General features: G+C 39.3%; 1 protein-coding gene across 2 annotated transcripts; it reads right to left on the bottom strand.

The window, feature by feature from the left end:
- Positions 1-305: 305 nt before the first annotated feature.
- On the bottom strand, positions 306-21,428 carry LOC124102301 (glutathione S-transferase alpha-3). 2 transcript variants are annotated; one of them, XM_046458557.2, is made up of 7 exons: positions 21,273-21,428; positions 10,084-10,191; positions 7,234-7,285; positions 6,540-6,672; positions 3,878-4,019; positions 1,658-1,789; positions 306-821 (listed from the first exon to the last, which is right to left on the bottom strand). In XM_046458557.2, the coding sequence occupies exons 2-7, from the start codon at positions 10,168-10,170 to the stop codon at positions 702-704; spliced, it is 666 nt and encodes a 221-aa protein (XP_046314513.1). In that variant the 5' UTR covers positions 10,171-10,191; positions 21,273-21,428; the 3' UTR covers positions 306-701. The 2 variants fall into 2 exon arrangements, with proteins under 2 accessions (XP_046314513.1, XP_046314514.1); XM_046458558.2 differs by lacking the exon at positions 21,273-21,428 and adding an exon at positions 16,214-16,359.
- Positions 21,429-24,942: the final 3,514 nt, after the last annotated feature.

The following is a 24,942-nucleotide window of genomic DNA, read 5'->3' as shown; positions in this document are numbered from 1 at the left end:
GACCATGGCATGGCTCATACCTTGACTTCCAACTTAGCTCCAGAACTGTAGGGGAATGAATTTACATTATTTAAAACCATAGCAGGTTTGTAGGAATTTCTTGTAGCAGCCTTAGGAAGGTGATACACATGCTGCATATGATTTTAGATTAGGTTTATCTGTTTTTTGTTTGTTTCTCTCAGTAGATCCATTGCCATGAGTGTAGAGAATGTATCAGGTATTTTTTCATCATTGATTATCTGGCTCCAAGAACACAGAATATTTCATGCTGGTAAATATACATTGAATAACTAACAGGAAAAAAATTGAAAGAAAATGATTCTTTATAGGTTGTTTTTATGTGTTTTGGTGAGAAAGAAAGCAAAACATAAAATGAAAAAAATATTTTTGCCTAAGCAGAGTGTCAGATGAAAATTTCTACTTAATTTTCTTTGAGATAGTTCATGACAGATGATACAAGACAATTTTTCTTAATAGATCGAGCCTAAGAAACTTTTTCATTCTATGCAAATTAAAGAGATAGCAAAGAAGTAATCATGGGTATAAACCTCACTAAAACCAAATAGACTGTATTGCAAAGAAGTCTGCATAGCTCATTTCTAATTTAAATTTGGGGAAACTTTGTTAGCCTCATAGTAATCAAGATCATCTTTTGAATACAGCCCAGTATTGTATGTGCTATGTCTCCATGTCAGCCTCATTTAACTGAAAATCTTCTTTACTGATTCCACACATTTTTCATCATCAAAGGGTTTCCTCTGGCTGCCAGGCTGCAGAAACTTCTTCATTGTGGGAAGGTTGCTGACTCTGGTTCTCAGGGCCTGCAATGCAGAAGTGGATCCTTAGACCACAGACTCAGAGTGGAGCCCAAACCAATACTCATTAACACAACCAGGAAGTCTGAATCCCTCCACCAGCACAGCATGCTGTCTGGGAAACATCACCAATGAGAAAAAAAGATAAGAGCTAGAAAATAAAGCTCAATAACAATTCCCCCAACTTCTCTTTAAAACTGTATTCCGTTCCAGCATTCTTCTCATCTGCCTTACACTTTAATCCTGTAGATTCATTGCTACTGAATGATATAAGAAAAATATGTGACATGTGCCTGTCATGTATGGATAAAAGAATCACTCAAACAGAGTGAAAAGAAGATATGGGAAAACTGAGTTAGAAACGATAATAGAAATAGACCAGCAAATCCAGGTGGCTGGCGCTACAAATTATCACACTGAGAGATAAAGATGGGATTGTTGGGCGGTGGGGGTTTGCAGAGTGAGGGGGAGGAAGGAAAACAGATGGAAGGAGACTTGCTCAGCCTGGAAAGACAAGGCATACATGGGATGAAGGGATTCCCAAGGAAGTCATGATCAGAATTCAAATGGAATAGGGGCTGGGAAGAGAAAGCTGGGCCCTTGGTTTCACTTATTATCCAAGCTAAATATACTTCTTAGAGTAGCATCCACTTTAAATGTCCTTGCATAGCAAGATTCTTTTCAGTCCACAGAACCAGAGCCTAGAAGACCTTTCTGGAGTCCAAGGAAGGGAGGGTGAAGCCTAGAGATGGACAGAAGTCAGAACACCACCAGCCCCAGTGTTTAGATGTTAGATTCATGATGGGAGGTGTGGGCCTCTATGAGGAATTGAGAGAGAGCACCTTCAGTAGAGGGAAGTTGGCCAGAATAGTGGAGTCCAGCTCTTCTGTGTGGTAGAGAAGTTCAGTGAGGTGAACGTCAGCCTTGCTCAGCCTGTTGCCAACCAGGTAGTCTTGCCCATGGCTCTTTAACACCTGCAGAATGGGAGGAGTCAGGTCAAGAACACACATAGCCAGACTGAGCCCCAGCTTGTCGAGAACCTCTGAGCTCAACTCTCCCCAGCTGCTGCCTCCTGGGCAATGAGGAGCTGCAGATCTTTCTTCAGGTCCGTGACTCACAAGGGAGAGTCAGAAGTGGGGCTCTGCTCCCTCCTCTGTGAAATCCAGCATGATCCTTTCATTCTCCTTCATACATTCTTGCATTGTTCACACCGCTTTACCGTGACCTATGTCTTCCACACATGCCAAGGGCGTGACATCTGCTGTGCTGCCTTTCCATGAGCCCTACACTCTAAATGGCATAGGAGGTCATTTCAGGATGTTCCTTTCTCCTCTGCTCTCTTTTTCTCTCCAGTCTCCACTTTTTTAAAAAAATATAATTTTTTAGTTGTTGATGGACCTTTATTTTGTATATATTCATATGTGGTTCTGAGAATCCATCCCAGTGCCTCATACATGCTAGTCAAATGGACTTCCACTGAGTTACAACTCCCAGCCCCAGTGTCTCCACTTTAATAAGCACCTATGAGTATATCAGTTCAGTATCTCTGTTTTTCCTCTTGTCTGGTTTCTTAATTTGCTGGTTATGTCTGTAGGATCTAAAACAAACTTCAATCATCATATCTTTTGTGACATTGGCTTTGAACACTACGTTGCAATCTGCATGCTGCATTATCTAGGTGTGAACTACACTGACATCTGCATCTTAGTATGAAATGCATGGGAAAAGCAATATGTTTGATTGGCATAACAGGAGTAGAGAGATGGGCACATGATAAAGTTGACATCATAAGATGTAAATTCTGCTATTTTGGGATGTGTACTTATGGGTTTTTAAACTTTCTTTTAATATCTATGAATGTATTAATATTTTCACAAAAGAAATTTTGGGGGAATATTTGAAATTTGTTTAAATATCTCAGCAATATTGAAATGATGAAGCATAAAGAAAAACCCCATGGCACTCCCACTTAAACAAAATATTTTGTCAACCATCCTATCAGATTAAGTATACATAGAGAAGTGTGAACAATTGCTTGGTACGAGAACAAACCACAACATCATATTTATGCTATAATTTTGAGCACTCTTTTAGCTTTATCTCCAGTGTCCTCAGAACTTCCCAACGCCTAAGGCCTAATTCTGTACTATGAATTCTGTACATAGAGAATTCTAGTTTGATTCCCAGTAATTAAAACTTTGAACTTGGTATCACGAGTGGAAGCCTTTCTCCCAGTCTATCTTCATACAATGCCTCCAGTGCCAGAGTATTAAATCAGTTTGCAAGAAGGCCCTCTGGAAGTGAAGGTCAATGTCCAAGGGATCCCAGGCACTGTTTTTCTCCTGCTTCTGTTATGTGAAGGATGTCTGAGTCCCCCAAACTCATAAGTTGTGATCCCAATGCTGTTAGGTGGGGCCTTTGGGACATAATTAGGTCCTGTGGGAAGAGTTCTCAGGAATGGCACTACTGCACATATAATGAGACCTCAGACCCATCTGTCATAGGAGAACACAGCCCAAAGTCAGCCATTCATGGACCAAGAAGCAAGGCTACCTTGACACCAATCCACCAGTCCTTGATCTGTAACTTCTGAGCCTCCAGAACTATGAGAAATATGTCTGATGTTTAACCTTCCAGTCTGTGGCATTGTTCACATAGCATTCCTAAGTGCTAATATAACCTGTTAGGACTAAAATGCTCTCGAAACTCTGAGACACCCTCTAAACTCTTATCGCTGTGCTGCATCCTGTTCTATGTGACTCTTCCCTTGTTTCCGCTGGATTGTCCCATCAATAGGCAAGCCTTTCCCAGATAAAGAGAAAGCTAGTGTTTGTGCCAGCCTGATTCTGACCCCTACCCTGGTCCTTCTCACTCAAGCTATAACCTAAATCCTTCCCATATTGATGTAAGAATGCATGAAACAGTGTTTTTTTCTTTATGTCCTTCCCATAGAGGTTGTATTTGGTGACAGCATAGTTGAGAAGGGCTCTAGGCTGCCCCAGCTTCTTCCCATCAGCCTTCAGTTTAGAAGGTGCCCTGAAGGTGAAACAGCTTCCACTTACCTTCTCAAAGGCAGGAAAATAACGGTTTCTCGCTTTCTCTTTGATCTGGGCAAGGCGCCCATCTTTGTCCCCAGGTGGAAGGAATGGGTAATAAAGAATCATTTCATTCAAATCTGCCACACCTTCTGAATACATATCAATTCTGAAAGAAAAAAAAACAAGTACTCTGTCAAATGCCTTCTGTCCCAGATTTTATAGTTTTGAAATCCAAGAGAACAGAAAACTGGGAATGGAACCACCATTTGACCCAGCTATCCTTCCCCTTGGTTCATACCCCAAAGACTTAAAAACAGCATACTACAGGGACACAGCTACACCTATGTTTATAGCAGCACAATTCACAATAGCTAAACTGTGGAACCAACCTAGAAGCCCGTCAGTTGATGAATGGATAAATAAAAAAATGTATCATATATACACAATGAAATTTTACTCAACAATAAAAGAGATTAAAATCATGGCATTTGCAGGCTAAATGGATGGCCTTGGAGAAGATAATGCTAAGTGAAATTAGCCAATCCCCACAAAAAAACAAATGCTGAATATTTTCTCTGATATAGGAAGCTGACTCATAGTGGAGAAGGGATGGGGAGGGAACATGGGAGGAATAGATGAATTCTAGATAGGGAAGAGGGGAGGGAGAGAAAGGGAAGCGGCAGGGGATTAGCAATGATGGTGGAATGTGATGGACATCAATATTCAAAGTACATGTATGAAGACACGAATTGGTATCAACATACTTTATATTTAACCAGAAATATGAAAAATTGTGCTGTATACATGTAATAAGAATTGTAATGCAATCCACTGTCATTTATTTTTTTAAAAATCAATTTAAAAAAAGAAATCCAAGAAAATAGAGCACATCATACAATAGCAAAATAATTCACCTCCAGTAGGGACCCTTCAAAATCAAGTTACAATCTTCTGGGTTTTATTTATAGATTAACATTTATTTCTTAGAGCAACCTATAGGGAAGACATGTCTAAATTTTTGTAATACACCTGACCACATATGATTCCAAAGAGTATACTGGGATATCACAAGTTAAGGACTTTAGAGAACTTGGTGTCTATAAACACTGGTAGTACATATAGGCTATGCTCTCCGTGCATAGGTAAACTGAAGACAGAGTCCCTGGCCCAGCCTCTCAGACAAGTCCCTCTCCCTCGCTCTTCCTATCATATAGTACAGGATCATTTCCATGTTCAATGTTAGAAATCACGTGCTCCCAATTATTTCTCATAAATTATGTTCCCTAACATTTTCCATGTATAATTGCCCAATGCTGATCATGATTGCATTTCTTGAGGCCCCCGCTCAAGATTTGGTGCAATTCTTTATATAGTTATAGTATGTGTATAGTATAGGAGAGCCTCATTTCTTTTGCTTCAAACAGGTTTTCCAAAATTCTTTTTTAAAAGCAGTTTTATTGACAAATGTGCACATCATAATTGTCACTCAGTTAAAGTCTACTATTCAGTGAATTTTTTAGTACACTCACAGAATTCTGTGAATATTAACATTTTCCAGTTCCACAACATTTTTACCATGCTGGATGGATTACAAAAACATATATACCACCTCTCCTACCAGCTCCAAAACCACTAATCTACTTTCCGTCCCTGTGCATATGAGTGTTCTGCACATTCATGCTAGATAAACCATACAATATGTGACCTCCTAGGTCTGATTTCTTTTATGTGACATAATGTTGTCAAGGACCATCTATGTTGCCACATGCATCAGTACTTCATCTCTTTGCACAGCAAATACTATTCCATTGTATGGCTAGAGAACCTTCCTTCATTCAATCATGCATTGCATGTTTAGTTTATTTCCACTTGATGGGATTATGAATAATGAGCTATGAACATTTGTGTACAAATACCACTCAGAATGTATTTTATTCCTCTTGTGTATATCCCTAGTACTGAAATTGCTGGGTTATTGGTAACTCTTTAACTTTTTGAGGAACTTTCCACATTTCCATACAAGATGTTATTTTCAATAAAGCAGATCCAGTCAAGGTGGGAGGAGACCTAAACCCCAGTGCTGCATCAGTGGGCTTCTTCAAGTCTACATGAAATGCTTTGCATCACCCTCATGTCTTGACACAGACTCCACCATCCCTCATCAAGTTGACCCATCTGTAGAAGAAGAGGGTAGTTTAGGTTCCTGCCTGTGAGTCTTGTACATTTTGGAAATGGAAAATCAGGTGCTTCAGATATTTCCTTCACAGGCTTTCAAGTCTAGACACTCAAATCCTTCCCCTGTCCCAAGCTATTGCATAGAGTTTAACCTCTAAAGCTAAGCAAATGGAATCAGGATTCCACCATCTTCCTGAATTCATAATTCCTCAGGATTTGCAAAACTCCATGAACCGCATCCTCTCTACATGACACTGCCCTCAATCCACTCCATGCTTACTCTTCCTGCATCTCCATAGCACTCTCCCAAATTGATTTCAGAAATTACTAATGTACATTCTATCACTGTGGATATGAGTGTTCTACACATTCATACTAAAGAAACTTTGCAATATGCCCAGAGTCAGCCTGGTGCTGTTCATGATCCCCCTGCCATGGTTTATCTCACTTAAGGAAGGATCTAAATTCTTCCTGTGTTATCTGTTGATTTAAAATAGAAAATATACCATACAGGGCTCTCTCCTTTATGTCCTTCCCATAGAGGTTGTGTTTGGCAGCAATGTAGTTGAGAATGGCTTTGGTCTGCACCAGCTTCATCCCATCGATCTCCACCATGGGCACCTGCTGGAACATCAAACTCCCATCTTGTGGAAGGAGAAAACAAACAGAATGAAATGTCTGTGGGTCAGACGTGTTCACAAAGTAGAACAGTTGTGAAAATGAAGATGCAAAGGGGAAAAAATATTGCTTGGTAAATTTTTGAGTAACTCACCACTTTATTTTTAGTTTTTGTTTCTTCTTTTACTTATCCAACTGCTTTACCTTTAGCCTCATATCTCACAGCTGTTTTAATTTCCCAGCCATCCTTATACATTGTGTGTCCCTGAATATTTGTGTGTTTAGCCCATCTTCAGGGCTATTTTAGCAGAATGTGGGGAGCCTGCGACTGGTCAGGAGCTAATTCCATTCAGCTTATGAAGAAAGCAAGAAGGGGCATGCAAGGGGCCCTGAGATTGTTCCTTAGCAAGGATTCACAAAGGCCTCACTTTTTTTTAGTCCCCAGAGAGTTGCCAGGTCTTACATTTTAACCACTCTCTTAGCTCTCCTTCGTCAGCACTGCCATCCTCACGAATACATGAGTATTGTCTGGTTTTCAGTCTTCCACTATGAACCCTCTTAAGAGTTATTAAGATATTTGTTCTTACCATTTCTTAACTTTTCCAAGTCTTCTCGAGTTTTCAGGAATTTCTCTTCAAACTGAAAAGCAGAAAAGGTAAGTGAGTCCTGATTAGTTCACTCAATCGCCTTACATACTTTCCAGCTTTAATCATTCCTGTCTATGTGTGATATGAAGGGGGTAAGATTTTTCAGATTGGACATATTTATTGAAGAGTCTGGTCAAGGCTATCTGGAAATTTATACTGCATCTATCAGGAAAAATGCATGTGTCACAACCCTGAAAAATGCTTGATCCCATCTATCACAGATGTGTGGGCTGCTCGAGGGCAGGGACCTCATCTGTCTAGTTCACTGTGTATCCCCAGGACCTACTACAAAACCTGGTTCTTTATAGGTGTCCACACAATTATGTTGAATGACGAGTTCCATGGTTAATAGGCAGTTTGTTACTGTCTCCTCCCTCCTGCCCACCTCACAATTGTGGTGTGTATTTTCAGTATAATTGCATTCATTTTCTTATATGGTAGAATTTAGATCTTTTAAAATGGGAATTTCTGACATGCATAAAAGTAAACAATTGAGTATATTGTTGCTCCTTTATCCCTCACCAATTTCAACAATTATCAACTGGTATCAACAGACTTTCATCTAGGTGCCAACTCACTCTTCTTCTCTGGTAATAGTTTAAAGGAAATCTCACCCCAGATTTCATGCACAGTCATGTGCCCCATAACAAAGTTTCAGTCAATCACTGACTGGGTACACAAAGATGGTGCCATTAGACTATAAAGGAACTGAAAATTTCCCATTGATTAGTGAATACATAGTTGAAGAAGAGGCTAGGGAATAGAAAACTAAAGGAGAAGAAAAGGAAGAATCCCTAAGAAAACTCAGTGAAGCATTTTGTAGAAGTCTTTGTAGACCTCCATAAGTTCCACCAAAATATTGAAAACATGAGGGCTGCAGTGTAGCCCTTAGTGGTAGAGCACTTGCCTATCTTTACACACTGCCCTGAGTTCAATCCCCAGCACTGTGAAAACAAAACAACAAAAAAAGTTGTGATCACTGAGAATAGCTTATATAAAAAACAATTTTTTTAAAAAAATTGAAAACATAACCTCCAAATGAATGACTAATTTTCCTTAATAGAGAGGACTTTTCATGGTACATTATCTGCTTCCAAGCAAATATATATAATGAAAAAAAAGCAAATCAAGCAATCCACCATGCACATATTTCTGCACAGTGATGCCTCCACAGGAGAAGCATCAGAAATGTCCTTAGTAGCTAGACTAGAAGAAGGCATTGTGATCATGGGAGGGGACAGAACCATGCTTGTTACTGCCCCCAAAACCTTCCAGTGGAACACCATGGGGAGGTAGAAGACAGTGATATGTTAATTCTGAATCTCTGTTTGCTTCTTAACTTGTAACAGAAGAATCTTTTAAAATAAAATTAAATAAAAATTAAAAATGGAAAAAGCTTAGAGAATAAGGAATAAAAATATTTTATATATCTGCACAATATGTCTGAGTTTTAAGTGTTATTATGAAAGAGTCAAAAGGTTAAAAAAATTAAAAAGTTTGTCAAATAAAAATTTTACAGTAAACTGAGGTTAATTTATTATTGCGGAAGGAAAACATTTTAATAAACTGAGTGCAGCCTGTGTGTGCAGATTCATAAAATGTGCATTGTGCTAAATCAGCTTTTCATTATTTAAGGAATACCTAACATAATCAACTTTTAAGAGGAACAGGTTATTTTGCTTATCACTGTTTCAGAGGTTTTGGTCCCTGGTCATTTGGCCCTGTTGCTTAGTGGCAAAGCAGAACATCATGGCAGGCAGCATGTGGTGGAACAAACTGCTCACATCTTGGCTGTCAGGAAACCAAGAGAGACACAGGGGCTACATTCCCATTATCCCCTCAAAAGCAAGCCCTCAGGACATAACTCCTCACACTAGGCCCCACCTCAAAATAATTCCACTGCCTTCCAATGATGCCTTAGGCTAGGAACACACCTTTAAAACATGGGCCTTTATGAACTTTTCAAGTCCAAATTACAGCATTAGGTAGTGACCTGGGCCTTCACTTTGACTCAATACCTGCTCATGGACTCACTTGGAGGAATTGCCAGACCTTGTAAACTCTAGGCCTGGTAGAGTACTGAAATTAGGTGTCCGGTTTTTCATATTTTATACCGTACTTTTACTGTGCGTGTTTTTCATTTCGATATACAGATGCTTATCATTGTGTTAAAATTGCCTACAGTATTCGGTACAGTATCATGGCATACAGGTGTGTGACTTACCAACAACAGGCCACACAATATAGCCCACAATATAGTAGGCTATACCCTCTGGTTTTGTGTTGGTACACACTGTAATGTTTGCACAAACAAAATTGTCCAATGCCAGGTTTCTCAGGATGTGTCTTTATTGTTCAGGACACAAGACAGTGTTTCATTCTTAAATAGTTTAATTAGTTTCTCTAAAATATAGAACTATACCAAGTTATTTTTAAACATAGTCCCTAATAACAAAAACATTAATAATAATTTACTATCATCAATATTCAATAGTCACCTTTCTAATTTTTATAAGTTTTATAAATTATGTTCTACAGTTTGTTTAAACACAAATTCAAATAAATTCCACAAATTATGATATATTTTTTACATTAATGTTTATCCTCTTTGATGAGAATACTGACAATTTATTTGGTTATGACTGTGAATCTCTTAAAATTGGAAGTTTTGTTTAAAGCACAACTCATGACATGGTAACCAGTAAGAAATATCACCTAGCTTATGTGAGAAAAGTATCTAATAACAGTGAATATTAGATCCAAATTAAAATGACTTGACCCAGAACTTACCTCTACACCAGCTGCAGCCAAGAGCCATCGGATGGACTCCATTCTGCCCCGTCCATCAAAGTAGTGAAGAATGGGTTTCCCTGCCATGATAGCAGTGTCTGGGTTTTCCTAAGTGTGCGTGAGCAAATGAAACTGTCACTATGGCAAAATCTAAACAAACCCTTTAGCTTCACTTGATCTTAGTTGCCTTTAAAAAAATCACTAATTTTTGATTCACAAAGTTGGGCAACACATTGTTAGTCTTAGGTTAAGTTTGCAAGTAGAAGACAACTCTGACCGAGGCCACCTAAGAGATTTAAAAATTGTTCTTCAGAGAATGTTATCACCCCCTTGACCTTCAGGGGAAAGATGCTTTTTCCATCTCACCTGATCTGTGGGGGAAATAAATTTGTGTATCCTAAAAATGCAAAAGGAGCTATTCCTGGGAAAAGTAACTAAAAAGAGAAGAACATATGACTTTCTAATCAGCAAAATTTCTTTCAATTTACAGAACCCAGAACATCCTGTGACCTATGCCAACAGCAATTCATGCATCAAAAAAGCAGGCCACCCCAAATTTTTAAGTACACTGGAATGTGTAACTAATCTGGCACCTGCTTCTGTGATGCAATTCTCACAACTTACAGTATAAGCCTTGCATTGTAACCCTATGCAACATGGTCTTTGTTGGAAGTAGCATTTGATTTGCTACATTTTCAATAAAACTTTTTTCTTTTCCCCAGCAATTTTCCTTGAGTCACTGGCCTTTTCCGGGAGAAGCAGTGAACATGGATTGAAGGTTTCAAGACCATCATATCAAAAGAGGTACGTTAAGATGTATGGTAGAACCGGCTATACTGAAGAAGGACCTGCCTTCTTTGTGGCAGGGTCAGAGAAGTTCTTCAAATGTACTCCTAGGTCCAATGGGTCACCCATCAGTAGTCACCCTCATAATGCAACAAACCAGTCTCAATTCCCCATTGGTTAAAATGTGACTGTTCTTGGCAGGCTCATGGTCACTGTGGATGACAGAAGATTTTAGTGGGAACAGAAAAAACTAGAGAACCAAAATGTATTGAAAACTGCAAGGACCTACCCCAATACAAACCTCATTTGACACATCATGTTTTTAATATTCACACAGCTTTGGGCACCAGTTGTATTTAGTCTGCACTCTTCAGTTAATGAAACTGAGCCTTATGGAAGTGAAATGTAATGTCCAGTCACACCAAAGTCACCAGGGGACATGAAAAATCACAACATGAAACAAGAACAAGGAGGGTCTAGAACCACACAAGTGAAGGCCTTGAGAATTTGTGAAGGCTCTGAAATCAGGATGCCACCAACAGCAAGGACCAAGAGGAACAAAGTCACTGTTCAGTCCTTTAGCTGTTAGGCTGCATTGAATCAAAAGTAGAAATGAGGGCTCAGGATTTGTTCACTTGTAGCTCACAAGGTCCCAGTTCCTCCCAGAGGCAGAGGTTGCTGATTCCTTTCTTTTTTGGAATGCCACACTCTACAGCTTTTTGTGTGATCTAGCAAAGGGATGGTGCCACATTCACTTGATGGTTAAATGCTAGCCACGCCCTCAGAATGCCACAAATTTATCACAAGTTTAACTTAAAAGAAACTAATCCTCAGGGGACTTCATAGTATGTGATCATTTTACAGTTGGGGACGATGTGATTTCTAAAAGAACTTGCCCATATGAAGTGATGAACCAGAGTTCAAACTCACCTTTGTTCAAAACCAAAGTCTAGGCTTGAATTTCTGTCATTGATTTTCAGAATATGCAAAGCAATCCTTCTGTGGATTGTGAGATCCATTAATTTTGTAAATGAATCAGAAAGGAACAGCAAATATCAGGGTGTGGAAAGGGTAAGTAATGTTTGGAGAGGGTTTCTCTTCAGTTGTGTGTATGGAGTGTGCATAGGAGTGTGTGCATGTGTGGGCTCAGGTGGCCATTGTAAGTGGTACTAGTCACACTGGTGGCTTCCAGTGAAGGAGCTTCAATGGCCCTGGCTGTGTCTCAGGCTGCTCAGGGGGTGGAGCACAGCGAAGAATCAGAGAATGAAAATAAGTGGCTTCTGGAACTGAGGTGACTTTACTATCATGAGTGTGAATACAATCACAGTAGACTCACTGAAAGCAGGAGTCCTAATGAGAGGACTTCAAGGGAAGACAGTTACATTTAATCTGAAGTTCTATGATAAAACATTCTGTCTTCTTGCAAAGTTTTGTTATTGAGTTTAACGCAAAAATATACTTGTTTTTAACCATTAGAAGTATTTCTGAAAAATTGTGTGTGATTGAATTTTAGGTATCAAAGTGTTTTAAATATCCATATTTTAAAATGTGTCACACAAAAATCTAACCTTTAACTCCTTTAGAAACACTGAATCAACTCTCAGTCTGTTAGGAAGTCCATTGTTCTTTATCAGGAGGGAAGTGGAGGAGGCTTGGTCAGCACAAGGGAAGGAGACTGAAACTCACCCAGCTGCCAGGTGCATTCAGTTGCTCAGAACAAAGGTTCACAGAGTCACATGATTCAAATGATTCAAATCCTTACACTGGGCTTTCTCCAGCTGTTGACTAAGGAGCTTGTTACACAGGGAAGTGAGTTTTACCTTACATAAGGCTCTATTATGATGCTCTTTCTTCTAAGTGACTTTCTCCAGCTTCTGAATGTGAGGTTTCCAAAGGCCAGGCCAAGCCTGGGACAAAGGTCCCCATGAAGCTTTGCTGGGTGCACAGAAAGTGAAAGCAAGAGAGTGGATGCCTTGCTGGGGTCCCACACAGCTTCCTCACACATAGTTAGTCCCTACTTGTGAATGTCCCCTCTATGACTATTAAGCAAGAGTTAGGCATGAACAGTGGGTCAGAGTTTAGGAAAATACTCAATACAGAACAACATGGTTCATCAACAGCCCTGCCTCATTGGAGCTGCAATTGATAACAAGATGGCTATATCAGGACCTTTGCCTGGTCTCAGCTCTATTCCTCCTACAAATGGAGGAAGATAGATGAATTCAAGGGCCAAAAGGCAAAGGGCAAGGATATGTTTGCTCAGAGGGCTTACCTGCTAAGACATCTTCAACAAAACCCTACACAAACAACACAGATCAGAGATTTTTCAGGCTGAGAAAAGCAGGATGATTCAGACTGGAGCCCCCTGACCTTAAATTCTATAAAGCTAGATTTAATGAAGACCTGTCAGTCGGGCCAAGATGACCAAGAGTTGCCCTTTGGTTGTTAGGTACTGTAGTCTGTCAATCCAGAGCCCAGAGGCAATACCTGGGTGGGACCTTCTAACAATCTTCCTCAACCCCATAAAACCTGGGACACAAAGAAGTTCCTTGTTTCTTTCCCCTCTCTCTCTCCTGAAGGTGCTTTCCCCACCCCCTTTCTCTTTAACTGAGCCTCATGGAAAGTGAAAGTTTTCCTCTTTCTTCTTTTTACTTTCATTAATTTTGTGTCTTGCTTGAAACCCTCTGATGTGAAAACTCAAGAGCTGAGATTGTTTAATTTTCTGACTCTCAATTTTCTTTTCTGAAAATACATTGAATTACAGCTAACTATGAGGACTTTTCAGAAATTGCATTGAAATAATGTGCATACACTTGTAATAGGCATGGATGCTCACTGTTTCTCCAGTTCCTGGGCACTCATCTGTGTGCATCTGAGCACATTGGGTATCCTGTAAATCCTTTCTCTTTCCATCCATCCTTCTTACCAACTGACCATGCACCCATCATGTACTATCCATCTATCTCTATCTCTGTTTTGTCCATTGAACTCTGGAGCAGTTTCCATGTACCAAGCAAGGACGAGGCTACAGGGAGCAAGGTACCAGTCTGACTTGGTCTCTTCCCTGAAGGGGTTTAAATCTAGTCAGGGACACAGCATTATAGACACCTGACAGATCAGAATGACTCTGGAAGTGACTTCACTTTATGGGTCTCTGGGAATTCCAACCCAGGATCTGAGACCAGGGCAAAGGACAGGTAGCCAGATTTTCAAAGAAATGGAAATGGGTAGAGAGCACTTCCACATCAAGCAGTTGCTAACATCTCCAGGGGAGGGAAGAATCACACTCTCCAACACAAGGAATTGCCCCCCTGGGCAGCTTTGTTCCTGCCTTTTGGTCATGTAGGCATGATAGGAAGAGGAGGTGGAGAAGGAAAAAAACATGACATCTATAAAAATGCAAGACACCCCACTCCCAGGGGCACCAGCTCTGGGTCCCCAGCTCATCTCCAGAGGAGTGGCGCTCTCTCTCTCTCTGTCTCTGTATATATATATATATATATATATATATATATATATATATATATATATATATATTTATATATATATTTATATAATTTCTCTGTTGTCTCTTAATTCAAATTTGCTTTCTACTCTGCCTCAGTGCTCCACAGGTGTTTAATCATCAACACTGGAGGACCAAGGACCTGATCCTGATTTCTAATTCCTGTATCAGAATCATGATTCTGCTCATCAGGTAAGTCAGCACAAGGGAAGAATCCTGTCAGCCTCAGAGAACTGAGGACCCTGCTGTTAACCAAATGAACTATTGGTTACTAGGGTAGCCTCTCTATCTCCACACCGAATGGATTTTGCCTCCCATGCCGCAGTCTGGCTGGGCACAAAATAACTGAGCCACCACAAAAGCCTTGTAGATTCAAACAGCAACTCTTTATTCCCGAACTCTCACCGGCTCTCTACACGCACGTTCTGGGGAAAATACACATCCTCCACGGGGCTCTGCGTACCAATTCTCTCAGAACCCCGGGAGAACTCCATGGGAACTCAAGGAGGGGGTGCCTGAGGCAGCAGGATACGCCCTATTCCCAGCAGGGTCCACCCTAAACCTGGAGCCACCCTAATCCCTGAGCAGGGTCACCTTTCAAAGCAAAATGCCATGCGTCATTCCTACTTGGCTATGGCTCTCAGCATCCCAGGTGTCTGCTTCCTACACTGTAAACCAGGATCACAGCTCATCCTTCTCCAAACCCTCCCTGCAGCCTCTTGCAACATGCTTTTCTTCATTGTCATTTCAGTATCTTCTCCCAGAGGTGCTGCACTATGTCCTGTGATTCTGGTAGACCCTGGCTTCTCTGTCACCTGGATTTTCAGACATTCTCCCTGGAACTCAGTCTCTCCTTTATAGAAACTTTCCTTCTTCCCAATATTAACATTCGTGCAGCGCATTGCTGGCTTTTAAATTCCAATTCTAATAACTCGTGCATTCAGGTAAGTGTTCCTGTGCTTTTAAGAACTAGTTACACGCTCCAGTGACTGTCAGGTTTTGCATGTAGACTTCTGAGTGTTATCACCTGGGAAATCATGTTCCCAATAATCCTCAGTTCAGTGGCACTGCTTTGCCAATGCTGAGGCTGGTGGGCAATGTCTGGAGAGGTTTCTTGGCATCAAGGCCTACACAGTTGGAGGCTTAGGAAGTGCTATAGCATCAGGTGTGGTGAGGCTAGGACGCCTCTGAATATCCTTCTATAAGCAGGACAGCCCCCCACACTCAGGCCAAGTGGGTAGTCTTGTCAAGGTTAAGAAAACTTATTTAGTCATTCTCCTGTTTTTCCATGAGATGGTGAACCCCAGAGAGGTAAGACTTGCCATCTGGTTGATTAGTAGCAAAGAGTGAAATAAAGTCTAGTTCCTCTGATATTCAGACTACATTTTCTATATCATAATAAATCTTAATTTTGATCTTCACAGGCTGAGTTGCAATACAGTAACATAATTCACAGTTGTATGTTGATGACTTTTATAGAAAAAAAAAACAACTCTAGCATAAGCTCCTACATCCCTCTTCACTAGTCACAGCCTCAGTTGGTCTATGCTGTGGTCATCTCTCTTTTCTTTTTTTCTTGCTGACATTTTTTTTTTCTCATACCATGAAACTCTCCTGCCCTAGTTTTCTAAATTCTTCTTGTCAACATTTCTGTAAAGATGTATCCAACAGAAACTGATTCAATAATTCTTGAACTGTCGCCTAAGCACAAAAAGAGGGCTTAATGTGAACAGAAGACAGACTTCTACTTGTAGCTACAGATATTTTAACATATTTTTCTTGTTATCTAAAAATGAGCATGTGAAGACATGTAGGACAATTGATTAGATCATTACTTACCTATTAAGGACAGCTCCTTCTTAGCTCCACAACACCACAATGAGAAAGAGTCCCTAGTGTGTTTAGGAACCACTTATTCATTGAAATAACTCCTCCCAGTACTGAGTAGAGTCTAATTAAGGAAAAGTCACCAGCGACCACAAGTTTCTCTACTGGACCAGAAGGAAAATGCCAAGTCATCTTCTTATCAGAAAACTGTTGGTTAATATGTTGCTTTTCGGGGTTGGCAAAGAAAGTTTAACCAAAACACTCTGACAGATTTTATTCTCTCTGCCTGTCAGTGAGGATTGGGGTTTTTGAGGAATCTGCACAGCTTTCATGAATGGAATGCAAAGATTTAGACAGATTTGAAACTTCCACTGTGACATTAGGCATGTAAACCAAAAAAAAAAAAATCATAATTGAAAACACCATTTTATTCTGGTGCAGAATAGATTTGCACATGGGAACACAGTGGCAGTATAGATAACAACTGAATACTTCACTAAGGTTAAGCAGGACTGAGATTGTCATAACAAAAAGAATGTCAGTACCCCAGCTTTGCATCATCCAGGGAGAATTGGCAAGATGGCTCAAATTCTGTGTCAATCAGGTGGTCATGTATTTTGTATATGCGCTGGGGTGTCCAGGTCAAAAGACAAAATGACACAGTTAGTATTTCTCAAACTTCGTGAAGTATTGTTTTACCACACCAGTAAAATCTCTAAGGCTTAGAAAAGGATTTTTCCTCTCTTTTTTACTGTTCTGAAGACATTTAGTTTTCTGTATTATCATTTTCCCTTTGTCACAAAAAAATCTTCACCAAAGACCATACAGGTGAGGTTATCTCTGTAGTTAGTGTTTCTTGCTGTGCACAGGAAATCCCACTGAGCTGGGAAGGCTCATTCCCAGGAATCATGGCTCACAAGGGAGAAATTATTTGGTGATTTCAGAACATGAGCAAAGGCGGGGGCGGGGGGGAAGTCCTTTAGGGCTGGGTCAGAACAACACAGAGATTTTTCTTGCTCAGCAGGAGAGTCAGCTCCCTAGAGACATGTCTTGTGGTTTAGACCATCTTCATATGGTCCTTTTCATTTGGTTGCAGTGACCTATAAACTATGGGGAAGGGGATCTTTGTCTTCCTGGAGCACACTGTGCAAAGATTGTTTTACTGAAGACTAATTATTGAGTGATTGGCACTGAGGATTGAACCCAGGGACATGAGCATGAGCATGCTAAGCACATGCTTTACCTCTGAGCTCCATCACTAGCCCAATGGATTTTTATTGACAACTTTGGTGAGCTCTTGACAGTATGCAAGAATTCCTCCTTGTGTGATTTAAGAGTGCAGGGCTACAGGACAAAGTGCATAGGGTTTTTGTCATGATTTTAAATGGAGAAAGATGCTTTCTCTAAGGGAGATAGGCATTAAATAGGACACAATTATGGGAAGAGCTCTGGGCTATGGCAGTGTCAGAGTCTATACATTTTACCAATTGAGTGTATATAATAACATAAATGCTCTAGAATTGGTCAGATTCTACAGATATTTGTCTGATTTTCCAGCAAAATAAGGACTTTTATCACTGCGTAATCTCCCAATTTGGACTCATGATCATTTTAGATGCACTTTAGATGATTTGTTCCATAGTTCTATAGCAGTAGCTTATCTATAAGGAAAGGCTTCCATCCAATGAGAAAACCTACAAACTAATACTAATAAACATGTTAATAGCACAGTTATGCAAATATGACTTAAAGAAGGTTAAACACCATTTTTAACATCCATTTTTCCATGTAATGTAACAAATCAAACATGCTAGTTTATGTTTTCTCAGCCTTCCAGGGTCTTATGAAATGTTTAAAGTTCTCTTGAATCCCAAAAGACTTAATTTTAGAATCTGATTTGTGGAAGTATGTCATATACTAAGGGTTTCAAACACTTGATCAAAATAAGATTATAGGTTACTGTGAAATAATAGCTATTTATTTAGTCACTGTGATTTATAAACCAGATTTAACCACCTATAAAGTGATCATGACTTTCAAACAAATAAATTTTAAAAACCTTTATTCTTCAAAGGCCCAGGTTTTCTTTTTTAAGTAATCAAAATTTAATTAAGATAGCAAAAGAAAAACAAAACAAAACAAAAAAACATCTTGATAAAACACAAGCTCTGTGCTTTTTAGGTTAGTTACCAAAAGGTAAAGAAAATCCTGTGTTGTGATTGTTTTTCCTGCAGGGAAGCAGTTTAGTTTCCTTGGGTGTCAAACTAGTCCTTGGAGCAGGGAAATACATGACTGTTAGATGAACATTTTTAATTTGGGCCCTAACAGCAGAGTCAGAACTGGGAAAAAATAATACGTTTATAGAAGCCAACCAAAGAATTGAGGGAGTCACACCTAATTGCATATTGTACCCATTCATCTATTCAAGGGCACCTAGGTTGGTTCCATAATTCAGCTGTTGTGAATTAAACTGCTATTAAACTTTGACATGGCTGCATCACTGTAGTATGCTGATTTTAAGTCCTTTGGGTATAGACCGAAGAGTGGAATAGCTCTGCTAAATAGTGGTTCCATTTGATAGAATATTACTCAGCTTTAAAGAAGAATGAAATTATCGCATTTGCCAGTAAATGGATGGAGTTAGAGAACATCATGCTAAGTGAAACAAGCCAATTTCAAAAAACCAAAGGCCGAATGTTTTCTCTGACATGAGGATGCTAATTCATAATGTCGGGGGAGTGCTAAGGAAGAATAAAGCTACTTTAGGTTAAGTAGAGGAGAGTGAAGGGAGGTGAGGGAATATGGAATACAAAGGATAGTAGAATGAAACAGACATTATTCCTGTATGTACATATATGACTGCATGACCAATGTGATTCTACAACATGTACAATCAGAAAAGTGATTGCACACCACATTTATGTATGACATATCAAAGTGCACAAATGCATTCTACTGTCATGTGTAACTAATTTAAAATTTAAAAAAAAATTTTTAAATGTATATTGTAAAAAGGAAAAGCAAAATTCAGAAAATGGTTGAAATTTTTTTAAAAAAGCAGATTTTGGAATTAAAAACCAAACATCTTGCAAGTTTTTATTAAGAACAGATCACTATTTTAAGAAAACAGTATTGCTTTAAACACAAAGAACTAAATTTTGTCTTCAACTTTGTGGATGCCTAACTTTTAGACAAATCTATAAAAAGTTTTTTTTTAATTATAGCCAACTTGATCACATACAACTTTTCATTAATAAGATTTGTCATTTACAAACCATTCATGATTGCTTAAATCTTTAGTTCTATATTGCACATATATTTTTTCATTCTGGAGCAATCTAGTCATTCAACTGTCAGATAAAAATTTTACTCTATCACAAATTTCTTTCTCACACAACAACAAAAAATTCTTTTTCTCTTTTTAAGTTTCTATACCAAAAATATATCCTCATATTTACACCATTCTTTGCATCTTTCCCCACTACTTACTAGTTTCTATCCATCTGGTTATATATATAAACAATATACATATATATTGTTTACTTGTCAATGGACCTTTTTTTTCTTTTTTTGTATGTGGTTCTGAGAATAGACCGCATTGCTAAACAAGCACTCTACCACTGAGCCACAACTCCAGCACCAGCCTCGTCTTTAAAAAAAAATTTTTTTTACAGGGAAGTGAACCCAAGGGTACTTAACCACTGAGCCACAACCTCAGCCCTATTTTGAGACAGGGTCTCACTCAGTTACTTAGGGGCACACTAAGTTGCTGACACTGGCCTTGAACTTGCAATCCTCCTGCCTTAGTCTCCCCAGATGATTATAGGCATGAATCACCATGCCTGGCTTTAGCCAGCCTTGTTTTAACCAAGGCCTCTGAGACATCAGACACTATCCTTTCCAATGCCTCCTTCTCCCTAGTTAGGTGGTGGCCCAAGCACCTATATGGCTCTCAGGGCAGCTATGAAACAGGGCCCATCTGGTCTGGGTCCTTTGATTTATACACTGAGTGTAGAACCTAGGACAGAAAACAGGCAGCTGTGAATGCCTGTGGGCTCTGACCCCTTACATAATGGCCAGCAGGCAGAACCCAGCCAGGGAGAATAAGCCCTATTTGTTTAGCTGGAGGTCCAGGAGTTTCAGACACACACATGTCCCCAGATTTTACCATGGCCACCTGCCTAGACCTTAGAATCCAGAGGCTAAAAACTGAAGACATAGTTCAAAATAAGATATGTGCAGGGCTTTGGGATCCCAACAGCTGGCCCTTACAGCTTTAACTCACTGACAAATCAAGCAAGCATCAGAAATATCAAAGTAGCAACTGTTTTATGGCCTTACAACATTTAGCAGAGACAATATAACCTGTTTGACCAGCAGACCCGTGCAAAACTGTCCATTATATTTAAATACTGACAAATTTGAACTTTTTATTTTATTTTACTAACTATTTCAAAACTGGCTTTATTTACCAAAGATTTATTAACTCATATGAACAAAAGTGATTTGGATTAATTACTCTATATGAATTTTAAGGGGATAAGTTTTATTTATTATAAGTGCTGAGTTCATTTGCTTAAATTAATTAAAATACAGCATTTATATATCAGTGGTAGAAAAAAATCACACATTTTTTGCTAAATTTTTTTAAAATACAGCATTTATATATCAGTGGTAGAAAAAAATCACACATTTTTTGCTTAAATTAATTAAAATACAGCATTTATATATCAGTGGTAGAAAAAAATCACACATTTATAAAATAAACATATATAGACACAAATGCATAAACAGAAATAGATTTTATAGTTTTTGTCTGTGAAACGCATAGTCATATCTAGGTCCTATAATTTAAAATATATAAATTGGGCTTGGCAAATGAAATAAGTTAAGATTAAGAAAAGTCTTTTAAAACTTTACGGGCTCAAATTTTAAATTGTGAAAGGAATGTGAAGGGAACTTTTAGAAGCATATTTTAGTTTTTCTTTCATTTTGTTTTTGAACACGTAGTACAATTTAGCTCAGTTGAGAAAGCAGGAAACAACAACAACCACCAAAACAAGTTTCTTACCTCTCTTTTTTGAGCCAAAGGAATCTTCTGAGAAGAAGGATTTAAAGAATATCTAGGTAATTTTCTGGTGTTTATATTTGAAGGACAAGAAAGGCAGCAGGCTGCCCAGAGGGGGTGGGGTGAGGGGGTGGTGTGGTGGAGGGAAGGGGAGGGGAGGAGGAGGGAGAGAGCCAGGGAGAGAGCAAGCAAAAGGGAGTGAGAGAGTACACTCCAGTGTGGCAAGAGAGCTGTCATAGGATTTTTTATTTTTTTAAATTCAGTTGTTTGCTAGGTAACCTGAGAACTACTTTCTCTAAGAGAACCCATAGTTGATTCGCTTTATTTTTTAAAAAAATACCAGTGTATTTTATTTGGCTTTACTTTGCCTTTCCAATTGAAAGCACACATAGATTAATTTGGGGGTGTCAAAAGATTCCCAAGTTGTTTCAACATGTAGTTTGTAGTAATCTGTGATAGGAGCCACAAGAAACTGGTACATTCTTTCCTACTTCTCTCCCACTAACATGGGATTATTTTGAAACCAATGACAGACACCATATCACTTTGCATATGCTGGCATTTATGTCTAACAGGTCAGGAGTCTTTACTAAACGTAATCACACTACTCTCCTACCATGCCAACGTTTGAATTCCTTAAATTCAGCAACTATTTAGCATTCAGATTTCTCCAGTTGTTCCATAGGATTTCTTTAAAATTGGATTATTCGCACTAAGACCCAAGCAAGGTCCACATAAGGCATTTGAGTAACAAGAATAAATATATCTGCAGATGTGACTAAATGAACACAGAGAGTCAGGCAGAAGGTGTGGGGATGTGTGAGGAGTTCTCAAAGCCCAGAGTGAGAAGGTGCCAGGTGTAGAGGCACTGGAAGGGACAAAAGTTGACCTGGAACAGAGGATGGCTCTGTTCTGTTCTTTGTTATTTCTCCACCTATTAAAAACAACACTGAAGAATCCATAGTAGACCTGGAGCTCTTCAGATGCATGTAAGGGGGAAAAAAAGCATGCTTATTATCATGAATAAAATGGTTCCAAATGAAAAGAAAATTTCATCATCCCTTTACTCAGAAAAGTATCAAAAAACACAAAGAACTTTTTTTTCCTATGCATACCTGAGACTGTCACACGTGATTCTGTGACAGACTATGCCATAGATAATATAGGAGAGTTCCTGGGCAAGATCAAACAGGCCACATCATGTACCTTCTTCTCTAGTATTTGACTTTTTAGGGGTACTGGGGATTTAACCCAGGGCAATATACCACTGAGCCTCACCCCCAACCCTTTTTTTAATTTTTATTTTGAGGCAGGGCCTCACTAACTTGCTATGGGCAACACCATGTCTCCATCTGCCCCACACTTTAAAAGGGAGCACTCAGGAAATTTCAGGATGTTCTTCTTTCTTCTTCTTCCCTTCCCCCTTCCTGTCCCCTCCCCCTCCACTTTCCCCTCTCCACCCCCCTTTTCCCTCCTCTTCCTCCTCCTTCTCCTTTTTCATCTTCTTCCTCTCTCTCTCCAGTCTCCTTGGGTAGTGACCACCTTCATGGCTGCAAACTTCTCCCATGAGGAGACATTTCAGTGTCTGTTTCTCTTCTTTTTTTCTCTCCTCATGTTCTAGGTTATCTCTGTGGGGTCTGGAGTAAATCTGAGTGAACTTGAACTCATCATCCAATTGGCAACATTGGCTTTGGCCCCCAACCTACACTATGGTTTAATCTCCATGCTGCAGTGCTGGGAGCCATTAGCCAAGTAGGTATGACAATTTCCTTGCCAGCATACCCCATGTTGCTTAGTGGAAGGACTCGTGGAAATAGGACATTTTGCAGTGACATTGCATGTAGGTAACCTTGCTCAAGGACCAGGGCGGATCCGGGTTTAGGGTGTTCCCGGTTTAGGATAATCGGGTTTAGGGCGTTCCCGGTTTAGGGCGTTCCAGGTTTAAGGTTATTCCTGCTGGGAATAGGGTGTATCCTGCTGCCTGAGTTCCCCTTGAGTTCTCACAGGATTCAGACAGTATTTTTTGGGAGACAGAAGCCCAGTGGGGGTGGATTTGGGCAGAGAACGTGGATTTCCCCAGATTGTAGACGGCTGGTGTGAGTTCGGGAATAAAGAGTTGCTGTTTGAATCTACAAGCTGTGTGGTGGCTCGTGATTTTGTGCCCAGCCAGACTGCAGCATTTGTGCCCAGCCAGACTGCGGCACTGCAGTATCCAGGGAGAGCATGCACTGTTTTTCAACTTACTTTGAAAAGTGTGAAAAAAAATACATTCGATTGAGGGAGAAAGTGGTGGAAAGATGGGCACATAAGGTAAAACCAACATAATTAATTATCAATTTTTCCATCTCTGTGGTGGGTATCTATAGGTCACGCATTTCTTTCAAATTTTCTGGATGTGTGAAATTTGCACAATGAAATTTTGGGAAAATATGTAACATTTATTAAAAATATTTATATTTGAGTGTATTCTGGAAATCATAAAGAGTAAAAGGAAAAACCCACATGGCATCATCTCCTAAGCATAAACCACTGTTAAAACATTTTGGCCAATACCCTTGCAGACTACACCAAGGACACCATTAAGAGCTATTTAGCACAAAAGTAGAATACCATGGTAAATGCTACATTCAATTTGCATTGTTCATTTATGTTATCATGAGGCTCTGATTGTCTAGAGAGCTTATCATCATGTAATGTGCCCTAAACACTCAGCACAAGGGTCTGGAGAGTGAATCTAAAGATCTAGTTACCTTTACATTCTTCAGTCCTTTCAAAGGGCAGAGTAAGCAGTGAATTCACATTTGTTGAATGAAGGAATAATCTAATGATTCGTAAAAATGGATGTGGAAGTGTTAGTCCTAATTTATTTGTTAGTTTCCTATATATCTTATAATAATTTTTGGTTCATGATTTATTTAGCATAAGTTCAGGAAACTTTGATCTTGAAATCTTCTCTTTTACCACAAAGGAAATCTATCTGAAAATAGGTCCTATGTGTGTAATTAAAGGATTTTAGCTCCTTATTTTTCATGGCTTTTCTCCAAAGTCTGAGAGCCATGTCCCCAATTCTTGTAGATTATTTTTTCTTAGCATCTGTTCATCTATCTCTTCCTCTGTCTCCTACTGGTACCATCCTTATTTAGAGACTTCTCACCCATCCCTAAAACTCTGCAATCCCTGATGGTCTGCTGCTCTCACGTCTCTACACACATGGTTTAGAACAGTATTGCTCTCATTCTTTCCCACTAGAATCAAAATGGTGTTTTGAAAGGTCTGCTTTAATGTCTAGCGTAGCTCTCACACACTCCATATTTCATGTTCTTATTATGACAATGAAATTCAGTCAAATGCAAAATTCTAGACTGGAGTCTAGAAAACTGATTAAAAATTATAAGGTAGCCCAAATTTTCTTCACAGGTTATTCTTAGAATTTTCCTTGAGAGTCAAGATTCTGTATTCAAGAAGGCTGGTCAGAAGAGGTCAGTGTCCCAAGAATGAGCAGGCATTATTTTTTTACTGTCCTCTTACTGACAGGTATTTACTTTTTCAAGAGAAAGGAAGTAAGAAATTGTGGTTTTCTCTGTAATCAAAGTGAGAATGTGACATCTTTTTTGATCAGATGACCCTATTAGAAGATGAATAATCATTCCACTCAAATCAGCCACACTTTCTG

Source organism: Marmota monax, unplaced genomic scaffold (assembly GCF_021218885.2).
Source record: "Marmota monax isolate L192 unplaced genomic scaffold, Marmota_monax_Labrador192_F-V1.1 WCK01_AAM20220418_F8-fsc00191, whole genome shotgun sequence".
Lineage (NCBI taxonomy): Eukaryota > Metazoa > Chordata > Mammalia > Rodentia > Sciuridae > Marmota > Marmota monax.
Note: the sequence above shows the minus strand (reverse complement) of the source record. Positions and strands in the feature narration are given on the sequence as shown.